Source organism: Polyodon spathula, chromosome 11 (genome assembly GCF_017654505.1).
Source record: "Polyodon spathula isolate WHYD16114869_AA chromosome 11, ASM1765450v1, whole genome shotgun sequence".
Taxonomy (NCBI): Eukaryota; Metazoa; Chordata; class Actinopteri; order Acipenseriformes; family Polyodontidae; genus Polyodon; species Polyodon spathula.
In genome coordinates, this window is record NC_054544.1 from 16,140,236 (window position 1) to 16,156,147 (window position 15,912).

Sequence of the window (15,912 nt, forward strand, 5' to 3'; positions counted from 1 at the left end):
TTGTTCCTGGGTAGTAAGTGTTATTTCCTAATTGCTTATGCCTCAAAAGTATAGAACATGGCTACAAAAGATTTAGAAGCGAGTAGTTTTTCGAGATTTACAATTATACTGTAAATACAGTATAATTGTAAATCTCGAAAAAAACTACTCACTTCTAAATCTTTTGTAGTCATCTTTGTATTACTTTAGTATAAATACATGTTAATTTGGATTCATATGTTATTTTTTTCTGACTATGTGAACGAAAAGACACACATTTGCCCATTTTCCCATTGGAAATAGTGATATTTTGAAATGTCTCTGTCCTGGTCACAAAAGCAAAGTTTGTGGGGAATAATAGCCATTTTCTATACTTTTGAAGCATAAGCAATTAGGAAATAACACTTACTACCCAGGAACAAAAATTGTGTTACATAGTGTTATTATTATTATTATTATTATTATTATTATTATTATTATTATTATTATTATTATTAGCTGGGCATTTTGAACTCAATTTCCCAACATACCCTGCTGAGAAAGAATTCACACGAGAATGCTTCCCGCATCGTATCTGGTTTGTTATTGTTATACACACACTTCTTTCATTTTCTGCAATGTCCAGAACGAACCTCAATGTCTGCCGCCAGCTTGGAAAAATACGTTTGCATTTACTACAATCAAAAGACTGTATTCATTTTAAAACCGTGTTGGTGAAAAGGGAGTTTTTATGTTTAAGTTGGATGTAAAGTTCTTTTCAACAGATGCATTTATTTTTCAGGATTCCTTCATTTGGCCTGGCATGGTTTCAGACAAGTAGATGCATTTTACTAGTGTCACAAGCTGTAACGATAACATTTTGTTTTATTGATGTTGGCAATGTTAATATTACATTATTTTGCAAGTTTTTTATGTATACCGATTTTTACTAGTTTATATTGTGCAACATGGGTAGGAGAGTTGTTTTAACCGATGTTTACCTGTTTCATGGTCCTGAAGCCCTAAATATAATGTAAAATTAAAAAAATAAATAAAATCCATTCTCAGTTCTTGCATTATATTTTGCTATTAAACTCTTGACGTTCTGTGAAAATGTGTTACATTAAATAAAATAAAAACGCTTTTAAAACGACCACATTTTCTTTGGGCGTATTTTATTTTATATTTTATTGATTTATGTGTGTATTACTATACAGGACAGCCATTATAAGATTGTTACCTTCATTAAAAAATCGAGTGACAGCCCTAATTATATTTAGAAGCTTCTTTTGTGCCACTCTTGAAAAAATGCTGTATTTCAGTACAATATTTACAATATTATGTGGTTTGTATGTTGATCTCTGCCTCTTTTGGTAAATTTGTATTGTTAATAAAAACCTAATAAAAGGGGGAAAAAATACTTACTTTTTAAGGCAATTCTCCTTAAAATGACTACTGACAGTCTACGGTACATTCTAAAGACATAAAGCCATTCAACACGGTCAGAACTGACCTTGATAGGAGTCAGGCAAACATTTAAACATCAAAACACTGAAGTCCAGCATACAGAAGTATAGCGTATATCAAGCTTATGTCTTTGTATGTGATTACGTCACCTACCCGCCCTGCTGCTGCGTTCTCCCATGCACGCTATATATCAGAATGGACACATCATTCTAAAAGATTTCAGAGAACTTACATGTATAGAATAAGTGTAGGATTGATTCATTTTCTAATTAATTTTCTAATTAATTAGTTGTATGTACAAAGACCTCCATCATTTAGCAAATCAGATATGATTGATTATCCCCCCATCTGTCCATTCTCTTATATACAAGGATCTATTCCTAGCTAACACAAGGACTATTCCAAATTATACTGCTATGTGGAGAAAAGTAATGTTTGAAAGCTTGTTAATTAAACAGTAATTAGCAGAGTTCCGAAAAATATTGGTTACACGTCCCCATGTGTTGCTTTTTTTTATTATTATGTTTTAATTGCTCTTCCTGCAGTTATTTATAGGACAGATCTCAAACCACAGTGCGCTAGTGGCCATTTTGAAAAAAGCTTTGAAAACAGCAACACATGGGGACGAAGAACGCTAAATGTTTCCGAAAGCCTGCTACTTTTTACTTAACACACCACGTACAAGAAAAGTACACCTACCTGATATTTTTCCAGTTATCAGAACTGAATCTTCAAACAGCCAGATATTGCCTTGGTTTTGTGGAAACAGCGAAAGGGTCACAGAGGAAAATACTGCAAAATATTTTTTAAAAATTCCAAAGTTCAATGCTTGAGCGCCTGCTAAATTATTAACGGACTACATTAATAACGGGTTTGTTTTACATTCAAGGTTAGAGAATTTATAACAGATCAAAAAAAGAGGTCTGTGCAATACCACTGACAAGTGCCTAGATGGCACTCTTGCACTTTAAATCACTATGACATGCAAATAACATCATAAAGGCTTTCTCTTTTACTGGGAGGTGCCATGGACCAAAATCAAGCTCAGATAGGGACTGCTCTCATGTAACAGGATAAGTGAACTGGACAAGCAGATTGATCACAGCTGCATGACAGCTGGTTTTTTAACCTGCAGAAAGCATTGGCATCGTGTAGCTCTGCCCCTCAGTTACCCGTGCTCTCGTGCTGTCACATATGATCACAGAAGAGCCAAAACTGCCTTCCAATATGAAATCCCAATGTAAAACATTATTTATAAAAGAGGAAAACACCTCTCAGGGTGTCAACGTACAGCATCTTTGTCCCATCATCTTCTAACTATCAAAATTTTCCATCCCGAGCATACTGTAGGTTTGTACTTCAAATAGGACATGATGTCTAGGTTATCACAGTGGTATCAATTTAACACTATTCTTGCGTCTTATTTTTTCATGTGCTGACTGAATATTACCAACATTAAACATGCATCCATCCATCATTTGAATAAGGTGTTCTACTGTAATAATAATAATAATAATAATAATAAGTTCTCACTCACTTGGCATCTTTGCTGTTTTCCAGGGTAATGGTGTTAACACATAGCCATCCACACGTGCCACAATTGTTAAAGTTAATCCCAATTTGTATGGTACTTTCAATAACACCGCCCCATTTTCCTCTGTATATGCGGAATTGGTCCTAGTGTAGTTCACAAACACTTCAACAGCAGCTTGCCTAAGGTACTGGCGGCTCACAAGATCATTGACTTGAACTTTTAACGTAAAGAGAGATCCTGCAAAATAAACAAAAAAAAGAAAGAATATATGACAAATTCAATCTACCATTCAAGATTCTCCTACTATCTATATTATCAGGACACAGTGTAGTTTCTATAAACATGCAAATGCCAAACGTCAAATCCAGGACCTTAACCAGAACGTAAGAACTCATAATAGGCATACCATGTAGAAAGCATCTCAAATGCAGTCACGAGAGATGCGTGGTCTGGAGGCGACAGAAGTTAATCCTATTTCAAGCTCAGCGCTTGGTTACAATTTCTTAAATCCATGCAATACATTTCGAAAGCAACAGCACATTCTATGAAGTGTAGTGCATTCACTGCTTTAATGCAGAACTGCACAGATCAAAAACGCGGGTTTATAGCATTGCAGCACAGCTTGAGTTTACTGTATTTCAAATTCCCAATGCATTCAGACAGCAACTACAGCTGTCGCGGTTATTTCTACTAGACTGTCACCTGAAATATTATATTGCAGCTGCCACCCATGTAAAATCTCTTGAATACACTGCAGTCACAAAATCACAAATCCCAATGGCTATAAGTCCAAAAAAGAACCTTAAATTTGCTTTCTCTAATACTGGTTTTATTTATATTTAGTTTAAAAACAAATGCGATCTTTTGTTTAAAGGAATTCTTCTCAGTCAGGGCTGTTCTTTTTATTTTCCCTCTCGCGTCACACTGATGTATCGAGCTGTACTCCGGGGATATCCCGCTTCAGCACACTGATGTGAGAGAAAGAAATGCACAGTTCCAATGGAATATTACCAAGTGGGGGAAGAAAAGCTGTAGAATGAAATGATTAATAATGACATCCTTTCAAATCAAACCTTTCATTTCACTTCATATCATAGCCATACAGTGCAGTGCTGTACATTGTATGCCCACAGAAATGAATGATTAAAGAAAATGACTTTGAAAAGTTTTTCATAATGAATAATTTAAAATGTAGTTTATATTTCTTTATTGCCATTTAAAGATTATCTATGGTGTACAGCCACCAAAAAAGTGTCCCATGGCCACTGTGCACATACTGTAGTACTGTGCCACCAGATATACTGTCCAGAATATAAAACAATACATGTAGCACATATTATATTCAGGGTACTATGGATTGCTTCACCAAGAGCCTCTCACAGCACCCAGGCTATACACACAGCACAGAGTTTCATTAATTACCTTCCTCAGTGAAATAGTTTTTTTTGGAGGGGTTTTGATCATTAATTACGGATTACTTAACCAGGGATGCAAATAAGACTCCCATTGCATAGCAGTTTGATCCATTCTTGGTTTGACTATGAGTTTAACAAGACTCACCTGAGCTTGTTACCTATACACCGTGGCAAATCAAGCATGCAGTAAAACTTGGAATGAGTGACACTGCTACGCAATAGGAGTCTTATTTCCATCCCTGTGAATGCACCAATTAGAATTAGGTTTACTGGTAAATGAAAGTCATTCACATGATGAACTTGTGAATGGAGGGTAAACTACACCCCTCCCCCACTTCACTCCAGAATCAACGTGCAGTTTCTAGCCTGATCTGTAGCCTAAACCGTACCAGGCAGCAGCATATGAAGATCAAAGACTTCCGTCTGCACTGTATAAATGGTGCTGGTAAAAAAAATCACTTTGAGTTTGTCAAATCCCCAGACTTGTGATGATTTATTGGCCAAGTTATTAAGAAAATAAAAGAAAAAACTTGATAAATCTCTAACTGGTCCCTCTCCTGACACAGTGGGAGGGGTGGTTATCCTACAGAACACACAGATGTAATCTTTGAATGTCTTTTACGGTCAAGGGCAAAAATCAACTTCCTCGTCCCTCATTCCTTTGACCCTGACACCAAAGGGTTCAAATGTGAGACACAGAAACGTTGGTCGTGCCTTTTATATGCAATAGAAACCACTACGGTAGATACTGTACTTTTATGTGCAATAGATACTGTACTTGGGCTGGATCAGAAAAAAATGGTAATGGCCCCTGGGGGTGATACAGTAAGGCATATAGTACACCAAAATCTATTGAACATTTTATGATATTAAAATTTATGTATCGGGTTCAATTCAATTGTGGTTACTGCTGAAGGTTTTATTGGCCACTTAGCCACCTAAGCTGTACAGCAGCCAACTACAAATGGACCTGTGACAAGAAATTCAGCCAAATGAGTTTGGGTGATTAATTATTTCTGTTCTTTCAATGAAATATCCTTTTGTTTTAATGACTAGGGTGACTGTCCATCAATTTGTCCTTAATACTGTACCCCACAGACCACATTAATCTCAACAGCCATCAACCTTCAGTTCCTGTCATCTACGTAGGCCTACACTGTATAGCAAAGGTGACCAAAAGCCAAACCCGGACTGGCTGATAAAAATGAAAATGAGTTTTACCTGTCATTTAATCTGAATGATATACTACAAGGCAGCTGTCAAAGGCCTATCAGTGTTATTTCAATCAGAGTTCCTGAAGGTACAGTTGAACAGTCCCGCACAGTAACAACAGATTAAACCTGAAAATCACATTTCTGACAAACCAAGTACTGGCCTATCACAAACGCCCTTTAGCTATAGGGTATCAAGTTGAATGCCCAGTCAATAAATGCAGCTCAATGCCAGACCAGGGGATCTGGGTCAGGTTTACTGCAATATAGACAGTGTTTGTTTTAGGTTGACTATTTAGATTGGAAAATGTTCAATTTTACTCTTTTTCACAAAATGTTATACTGCAGCTATATATTTTACCACAGTATGTTTCACTACACTTCACATTTTACACTGGTGTACGGTATATCACAGTAAAACCATGGCCAGATAACTACTGTTTCTGGGGTAATCTCCCATTAGCACAGTGAATCTACCCAAGACTGAACACTTTAAATCTTCAAAGAGTAATCTGTTTTCATTGGCTTGTGGCCACCGTACTACACGGAATAACACAGAATACCATATTGTACTTTGTATCTGTTACCATGGGCTTGGTCTTTTGTAAATGCATCATTCTTTGTGCTTTTAACTTCTTGGGGACTGTTGGGTGTATTGCAAAGTCACACTTTTTTGTTTTTGTTAAGGTTCAGTGGTGTACCCTTTACTTTGTGGAGAACTTAAAAAATGACATTTTCATTCTAGTCACCTGCTACTGAATCTGTAACAGGAGATTTAGTACCACATCTCCATTGTGTCGAACAACACTGCTAGGAGTATGGACCATATTCAGGACGTGCCTCTCCAACAATCAGTGTCCATGGCAAGTTACAACACATCCTACTGTACTTACTGGTTTGGGATTATTGTAAATAAAATGTTTCTTCTTTTGTTTTTCTAAACACATTTTTCAAAAATGAAAAAGTCAAACAAAACACAAATGGAAAGACTTGCCCGTAGTCATCCATATTTTATGCAGAATGTTTAAAGCACTGCAGACATCTACAGGGAAATTACAGGTACTTTATTTCACAAGGGCATGGAAATAGAGCTTGCAAATGCAACAATACTAACAATAACAGTACATCACTGTTCCAGATAGTATGGGGTTACTATACCATGGTAAATCCTGATATTTCCGTGCGTTGAGCCTTCATGTCAAAACTAATCTCAGATTATGGAACTTTGCATTCTCTCCAAAAGTCTACTTAGAGGAAAAAAGCTGCTTTAAATGTATTATGTTTTGTCTGAGCTGAATGAATAATTATACACAACCATTATGCAAAGCACAGACCTCATGTCTTCACTCAGCAGGGCTCTCTGCATTAATGGAGAGAATGGTTACAAATATGCTCTGTCTGGAATGGGGCTGTGTGGGACAGTGCTGGCAACCACACAACCGGGCAAGAAAAGTGACTGGTATATAAAATGTGGACAATCAGTCTTTTCTCAGAATAACACTTCTCAAAGAGTCAACGTATGCAAAATCAAACAACTATAAGGGAATTATATTATGCTGTAGAAAAAGGCTCTTATCAGAACTGCCACAGATTATGCCATAATGAAAAACAATCATAAACCCCTCTGCTTAATACCAACAGGAAATAAATAAACTAACCACATGTCAGAATCATCCCCATTAAAAAAACCCTTACCACATCCCAGCAAAAAAATACCAAGATACTATAAATGAATGTACATTTCAAGACACTAAATCGCATGTGAAATAGTATAGATTCCAAAATTAAACTCCCTGCTTCCATCACTGAAGAGGACTACTTTGTCATTGTCTATAATAATATAAATACCTTAGGCATTATATTTTCTAAGTAAACTTGAAATGTGGTGCCAGATTAAACAGAACTGTTTTACAACATGCTTAACTCCAAGTACAGTAACTTTACAGAAAGATAACCCATTAATTTTCAGTGTCTGGTCTGAAAAAATATACATATCAATATACTGTAAACTAATCCTGTGTATGCCCACATGTTCATAAAATTAGTTCCCTGGTCTACAGCTTTGAGTGGAGTTACTGTATTTTTTTAGACCTCTGTCAAGTGATCATTTTATTGAAGAAATATTGTCAAACAATCAAGTATTAATGTAAATCATAACTATTAACTAGATTATGGAGCATGAATGTGCATGTGTACTGTTGTTACTGTCTAGTCCCACTAAAACAAATGACCTAGAAAATGTCAATGGTGGATGATGGGAAGACTTGTGGGAATGAGCTTTCCCTAAATGTTTAATAAATCATTACTGCACTGCAGAAATATAATTACACTTGGAGAAGGCACTGGTAAATTTAAAGACAGGGTTTATTTTATGAATGAAGTGGACCCCCGAGATGTTATCCGAACCAAAACCCTCATTGTGTCTGCAAGCTTGCAGCATAAAGTTACTAGGTTTTCTTGTAAACGTTTGGCTCCACTCTAAATTGTAATTTGAGACACCTGCATCAAGACTATGCGGATCTCCAACAAAAATCTTTTGGGAGCAAATTAATTAATAAAAACTTAAGCTTTTGTGTGTGGTGTGCAGGTGTAAAATGGCTATCACTTTCCACCCGTTAGGTTGCTGCTTAATGACTCAGATGTACAGTGTTTGTAGCTCTTTTCAGATCCTGTGAGGATAAAGCTCTATATAAAATGTAAATTCCATTCCACCATTTCATGGATACAGAATTACAGGCAGACAGTTTTAAGAACTGATATAAAAAAAAAAACACCAAACACTCCTTCTGTGCTTGCAACTATATCGGGTACCTTACTGGGACCCTGGAAACCTAATCTGATCCTTAGGCAACCAGTTGCAAAAACCATACAGTGCTTCACCAAGTCTTTTAATATAATAACATGGAAGGAAATAAGACCCCCACTGCATAGCAGTTTGATCCATTCTGGTTTTACAAAGAGGTTACGAAGACACATCTGAGCTTGTTACCTATACTGTGGCTAATCAAGCTCATAATAAAACCTGGACTGAGTGAAACTGCTATGTAATAGGAGTCTTATTTCCATCCCTGTAATACAAATTCAATAAACACCGGTCCTGCATTACAATTGACTTCTAGATCGATGCATACTTCTTACTCTATAGAGGTTGAACATTTTATTCTCCCAGTTATAAAGCAATATAAACAGCTGTATATAGGAACAACTAAACACAATACACACATTATGAAAAATATGAATGGAACAGTAAACCTTTTAAAAGCCAGAATAGTACATTCCTTAATGTAATTCTGCAAGATGAGCATTTTTAAATTTTTAATAATAATTAAATTATCTGCCACGTTGCAGGGGTGACCAATGCCTTGGGAAAAGGCCATGCTGCAGTATGTCCCACCAAGGGGTTCCCTTATTCAAATGATACAAGCAGATTCTTCATTGTTTTGCAATTAGTCTTTACAATCACGTCTCGTGACTGACCAAATATTGCAGGGCAAATTGGTCTTTGTGCTGTACTGCAGGCTGTTTAAAGCGGAGAGAAGAGTGTTAGAGATAAATATGTAAAAACATATTGCATTATTGGGGTTAGCCATGGGGTGCTGTCTGTAATGATTCTGTACAGTACAGTAGTGGCTTACTCCTCCACAAGCCTCTACTGCACTGCACAGAATCATTACAAACGCATTCCATTTCACTCCTACATCCTTATCCATTTTTTACTAGGTGTTCTGTTGGTTCACTTAGTCATTAAAATAATAGCATTGCTGTTGGGGATTTAAAGCAATAACTCTCCAAAGCTGTCACTGAAATATTTGAAAAATAACTCTTACTGCAGCTCATTATCAAGAAGACCACAGCACAGCAGTAAATGTACATTCCAGCTAAAGACTTTAAGCTCATGATCAGAATTTTGATCCGGATGATACAACTTCAGATTTCTAAGTACTGAATGCTGGTAGAAGCTGTTTGTTAGGCAGTGAAAGACATTAACCACTATGCTCTTGTCCCATTTCTACCAGCAGATGTTGCCACTGCATTAGGTTCAGTGATGTTTTTTTTTCCCCCCCAGTCTCTCAGGTTGGAAATGCAACTGCATTAACACATAGCCTAACTTATTTTAAGATACATGCTTTCTTTAAAAGCTCTACAGACTGAAAATGATGGTTCTGCTTTAAAGCCACTGAGGAATGGAGTTGACTATTGAATTGATCAGGATTCACACAGGTTTCATACAGACCTTTGTTAATCATAAGGCAAAAAGAACTACTACTCCCATACTGTACAATACAGTGAACACATGAAAAGGAGCTACCTGCTCTGTCTCAGTATTTCAGAATCATTCAACAAGATTAATGTTTCACGTTCTTAAAGTTGCAATGGTGTTCCCAGTTCCTTAAAAATGCAGTGCAAGCTTTTAAAATAAAAGAAATATCCTGTTTTGCTGCATAAGCAACTTCTAAATTCTAACTATAGATGCAAAAAAGGTCTAATTTTAATGGTGTCATCCATCACCTGTCTGCAATTTGTAATATATGTCATGCATACTCTAAGGAAATACATTATAAAAGAAACAACATAAGAATGAAGGGATACTATAGGAAATGTTTTTATTTTTATTTTTTTCAATTATTATTATTTAGGAATGTTTTAATAAAAAACAAACACATTAAACTAAGAGTGTCCCAAGAAAGCCCTATTCTATACAGTAAATTAAACTACTTTGCTAACAAAAAGCCACTATACAGGAATCATATAATCACAATTTGCAAATATGTTACAAATATGATCCTATTATCCATCAAAACACAGAATGAGCACACATAGTACTGTTAAGAAATGAAATGTCATGAAATTCATGAAGTACAATATTTGTATGAGTTTTATGGAGCTTATTTTTTTATCCATCTTCAGAAACATTTACTACAATATATATATATATATATATATATATATATATATATATATATATATATATATATAGCTCTGGAAAAAATTGAGACCACTGCAAATTTTTCTTAAATCACCATCTCTACATGTATGGCAGCCATTAAAAACCACTCCTGTGGTCATCACTATCCTCTTAAAATAGGACCAGCTGGATGGCAAAACAGTGCTAGTAGTACCTCAAAAGTAATTGGAATCAAAAAATAACTATTGACCATGCCCAAAGAGTTGAAAAGGAAAGTTTTGAGTGAGGAAAAGAAGGGTTCAATTCTGACTTTACTGGCAGAGGGATACAGCGAGCGTCGGGTTGCTTCCATCCTTAAAATTTCAAAGACGGCGGTTCATAAGAACAAGGTCAAGCAGCACACATTGGGGACAACAAAGCTACAGACCGGCAGAGGGCGAAAACTACTCTCCACTGACCGGGATGACCGCCAACTCATTCGAATGTCACTCAGCAACCGTAGGATGACATCAAGTGACCTACAAAAAGAAAGGCAAACGGCAGTGAAGTGCACGGCGAGGACGGTTCGAAACAGGATCCTAGGAGCAGGGCTGAAGTCGTGCAAAGCTAGAAAAAAGCCCTTCATCAATGAGAAGCAAAGAAGAGCCAGACTGAGGTTTGCAAAAGACTAGAAGGATTGGACCGTAGAGGACTGGAGTAAGGTCATCTTCTCTGATGAGTCCAATTTTCAGCTTTGCCAAACACCTGGTCGTCTAATGGTTAGACGGAGACCAGGAGAGGCCTACAAACCACAGTGTCTCACATCCACTGTGAAATGTGGTGGAGGATCGGTGATGATCTGGGGGTGCTTCAGCAAGGCTGGAATCGGGAAGATTTGACTTTGTGAAGGACGCATGAATCAAGCCAAGTACAAGGTTGTCCTGGAAGAACACTTGCTTCCTTCTGCTCTGACAATGTTCCCCAACTCTGAGGATTGTTTTTTCCAGCAGGACAATGCTCCATGCCACACAGCCAGGTCAATCAAGGTGTGGATGGAGGACCACCAGATCAAGACCCTGTCATGGCCAGCCCAATCTCCAGACCTGAACCCCACTCAATACCTCTTGAATGTGATCAAGAGGAAGATGGATGGTCACAAGCCATCAAACAAAGCCGAGCTGCTTGAATTTTTGCTCCAGGAGTGGAATAAAGTCACCCAACATCAATGTGAAAGACAGGTGGAGAGCATGCCAAGACGCATGAAAGCTGTGATTGAAAATCAGGGTTATTTCACCAAATATTGATTTCTGAACTCTTCCTAAGTTAAAACATTAGTATTGTGTTGTTTAAAAATGAATATTAACTTATTTTCTTTGCATTATTCGAGGTCTGACAACACTGCATCTTTTTTGTTATTTTGACCAGTTGAAATTTTCTGCAAATAAATGCTCTAAATTACAATAATTGTATTTGGAATTTGGGAGAAATGCTGTCAGTAGTTTATAGAATAAAACAAAAATGTTCATTTTACCCAAACACATACCTATAAATAGTAAAACCAGATAAACTGATAATTTTGCAGTGGTCTCAATTTTTTCCAGAGCTGTGTGTGTGTGTGTGGGGTGATACTTGGTGTACCATATATGTATGTATATATATATATATATATATATAATATATATATAATATATATATATATATCTATATAGATATATAATATATATAATATATATATATCGATATATATACACACACATATACATATGGAAACAAGATTCCTGTGTCTAGCTTTGTTCATGACACATTCGTCGTACTTAGGACCTAAATATTACTCAAATTATTCTATGTGACTCGATATGTGACCCCGATTAGTTCGAACATTTGGGCTAATCAAGCTTGTAACAAAACATTGAATGGGTGCAGCTGCTTTGCTGTAGGAGTCTTATTTCTACCCCTGTATGTATGTAATGATATATATATATATATATATATATTTTTTTTTTTAATGTAGTCTATGCAATTTGCATTTACAATATAGAATGTAGAAGTACTATACTTGCACACTAATGACTCCATAACACTGACTGAATGTTAATGAACTTAGATTCACCCAAAAACCTTTAAATGTGAAGTGATTCTTAATTAAACGCAACAATATACTTTAGTAGTAGTGCTTGGATGGGAAACCTACAATTACAATCAAGCAACAGAAAGTGTCACAACAGGGGGAATTCATCTGAGTCAGTTGTCAGCATGGACCATGGTGTCAGCACAAAAGGGATGGGTACAAATTGCTGTGCTTTGTACAAGACTACTGTACTACCAAGGTTCTGTCAACTTTTTGGACAAAGAAAAGCAGGTCAACCCTGGGTCCTGTTCAAATTCCAATATTCATCAAACTATTCAATATGTTGAATAGCATCCGGGTCTATTCCTAAACTTCACTAATTTTGCACTGTAATCAATCATCAATTCATGTTAAATTCCACAAATGTGCAACAGGAACATAAATGTCATAGAAACATGGTTGACAAAATGCCACAGAAACATGGATTATGTTTTAATGAATCACCATTGCTCAAAATATGCAAAACCTATTAGGTAATCCAATTTACACATGCAACCACATACAGCATTTGAGATTACTGCATCTCCTGAGGTGTGATTTATTTCAAGCAGTACTGCTAATTGTAGTACTGCAGGGGAGCATCATGCTGAAGACGGAAAGGCTGGCCTTCGTGGTGTACTGAAGCCTACATTTCAGTCTGGATTTTTAACTGCACTTGTAGTTGGTGATAACTTTCTGGAATTTGCCTAAATATTGAGAACACCTGTGTCCTATGCCAAGCAATTTACTTGACAGACACATATGGACTGGTCTCTGACAATCTTCCAGCTACAGAAAGGAAACAGTTCCAGCAGACAAGAAGAATAGCCTGCATGGCAGTCTTGATGTGGGTGTGGGTTCAGCCAAAATGCTTGGAACTGATTCAGTCATCTTTAAAGTACACTTTACACTAACTGTTCATAAGAAAAATAACAACTTCTTGTCTTCAATAAAAATAAAAAAATGTTAATATTGTGCCCATGTTTTCTATATAATTTTTTTTTGATAGACTATAGTGCATGACTATTTTATGATAGACTACATACAGTGTGAACAATACAACATTAATTACTGGGAGTTTTAACAAATACCTGTACTGTATTGTGAATAAGGCCCATCTGTTATTTGAGATCATAGCACATATTCACAGCTTGCTAAATGACCTCATATGGAATGCAGATCATGTGCTGCATTACTCATTCCTGAAAAGGCTGCACAAGATGAATCTCTGTAGAAGAATTCAGATCTCAAAATGATACACTGCCATAATATGAAGAAAGGCCTTGTAAAGTAGCAATTCAATACCAAATGTGCATAATTTTGAGAGGCTATAGTTAAGGTAGTTTTTGAGCCTTCCTGGTTGAACATTTCAAGTGAATGAATACATACACGCACACACATTGATACTCATTTCTGCAATTACTATACACTTCATGTATATTTTTTCTAATAATGGGGGGCGGTGGCATTTTCAACACAAACAAATAAGGGATAGTGTTTACAGGCTACTGCATTATAGTTTGAAAAAATACAACTATTGATCTTCAGGGAAAGCATGTTAAGTTATTTTATATATATATATATATATATGAAGGCTATACTTGCATCCTGAGCCATTCGATAAAAAAGGCATAATACCACAGTATTTACGTCAAAAAGCGGTAATTCCTCTAGACGAAAATATACGTGACCATCACTTTCAATTTAAACACAAAATGCCTCGTTTTCAATCACTCGACATCACCCACAGCACAGAAATGTTTATTAATTATCAACAAAATGAGAATACGTTTAAAAAAAAAAATAAGTAAAGCGGGTACATTTGTATCTCAGAGAAACTGGAGAGGAACGGGAAATTAAAACAAGGTAAAGGCAATCATCCAAATCAAAGGATAACATAAAACGTCTGTACAGCACTGAAACACTAAGTTCTCTTTAATATTAGCATCACAGGGGGGTATACATGTATTATTAAAAAAAAATTAAAAAATAAACAAATAAATAAATAGACGGGCCTCTTCAGTGAGTTACAGGAAAACAATTTCATCAGCCTATTTAAACGCCGTACTTCGCCAGTTAAGATTGGTGGATAGGGGCCGTTACTGTCATTATCATTTTGACCACAGTACGTGCGACAATGCTGTTTTGATCATGCCTAGTGTGTCATTAGAAAACAACAAGCAATGTCTGTCTTCAGTAAGTAAATTACTTAAATACCCTGTTGACAGCCTTTAATCTAATAACAACTGTCTGGTGGTCAATAGACATTTCAAACTAGGTGTTACAATGCTACTGGATAAATAGAAATTGTGGTTTGTACTCTGTGACACGAGTTATAAAAACTAGAATTCTCCGCACCCAGTAAAAACAAAACAGTGGGTTACAGGAATTGTCTTTGTCAGGAACAACTAGTCAAATTTCCATTTACTTTATGGTAATTTAACAAAAACACCATAGTACCGCTTGATAATTAAAATAAGCAAAAACAATATTTTTGAAAATAAAACATTTAAAAAAAAAAAAGGCTTTATCGTTTTTTATCACTGATTCGGTTCACTGATATTCGCCTAACAGAATGTTTACCTGGTGTTGATACTGATGCCATCTGCACTTGACTCTGGCGATGGCGTTGCTGGTCGTTGTTCGGCTGCTCCTGAGCGGTGAAGGTGTCGATATTGTTGTTTCTCGTGTTATTACCAGGGCTGGCAGCGGCCCTACCACTCTCCACCCTCATCACCAGCCCATGCTCGTTGAAAATCAACAGCATTGACAAGAAAAGGAAAGCAGAGAGCTCTGACATGGCGAAAAAAAGCCGACAGACCGAGACATAACTGCAAAGGTAAAATGGAGCTGGAATAATCGAGTCCCCCCTTTCCTTCCTCATGGATGCGCCATGGTAACGGGAGGCAGTGTGGCTGATTCAAACAGCGGGGGATAGTTATGCGGTTCGGGATTAGTGTCTACCGGAGAAAGACTGGGAGTCAAAACAGCAACCGGCGCCCTCTGGTGGCTAAATTAGCGTACTGTTTTTCGATTAAAACTGACTAACAGGAATAGTTCTTTTTTTATAACTACCATGAGAAATATTTCAGAACTATTGAAGGAAACAGCTTATGTTGAGAGTCTGTTAGCTGTGGAAATCGGTAGAAACTGAAGCTATTTTTTTGTACATGTTGGTAATTCCTGGGATAAAGAAACTTAGTATTTTGCTCTTAAAGGTGTATCACATTGTATGTGTCACTGTGTTAAGTGATACAATGTGATTGTGAGCATGCAGGTTTCTGCAGACATGCAAACATGATGTGCAGGCAGGCTACAACTTCTGCATAGTAGTA

At 36.5% G+C, this 15,912-nt stretch overlaps 1 protein-coding gene across 3 annotated transcripts in view; it reads right to left on the minus strand.

The window, feature by feature from the left end:
• Positions 1-15,504, minus strand: part of LOC121322853 (protein FAM171B-like) — a 45,579-nt gene extending 30,075 nt beyond the window's left edge. For 2 of the 3 annotated variants that reach the window (XR_005951102.1, XM_041263276.1), the window contains exons 1-3: positions 15,161-15,504; positions 2,963-3,196; positions 2,125-2,217 (exon numbers count right to left, since the gene is read on the minus strand). Coding sequence is in view for 2 of the 3 variants with exons in the window: in XM_041263276.1 (XP_041119210.1) it covers positions 2,125-2,217; positions 2,963-3,196; positions 15,161-15,461 (628 nt within the window). In the remaining variant the exon portion in view is untranslated. The remainder of the gene's footprint in view (positions 1-2,124; positions 2,218-2,962; positions 3,197-15,160) is intronic. The other variant, XM_041263277.1, reaches the window with a different exon arrangement.
• Positions 15,505-15,912: the final 408 nt, after the last annotated feature.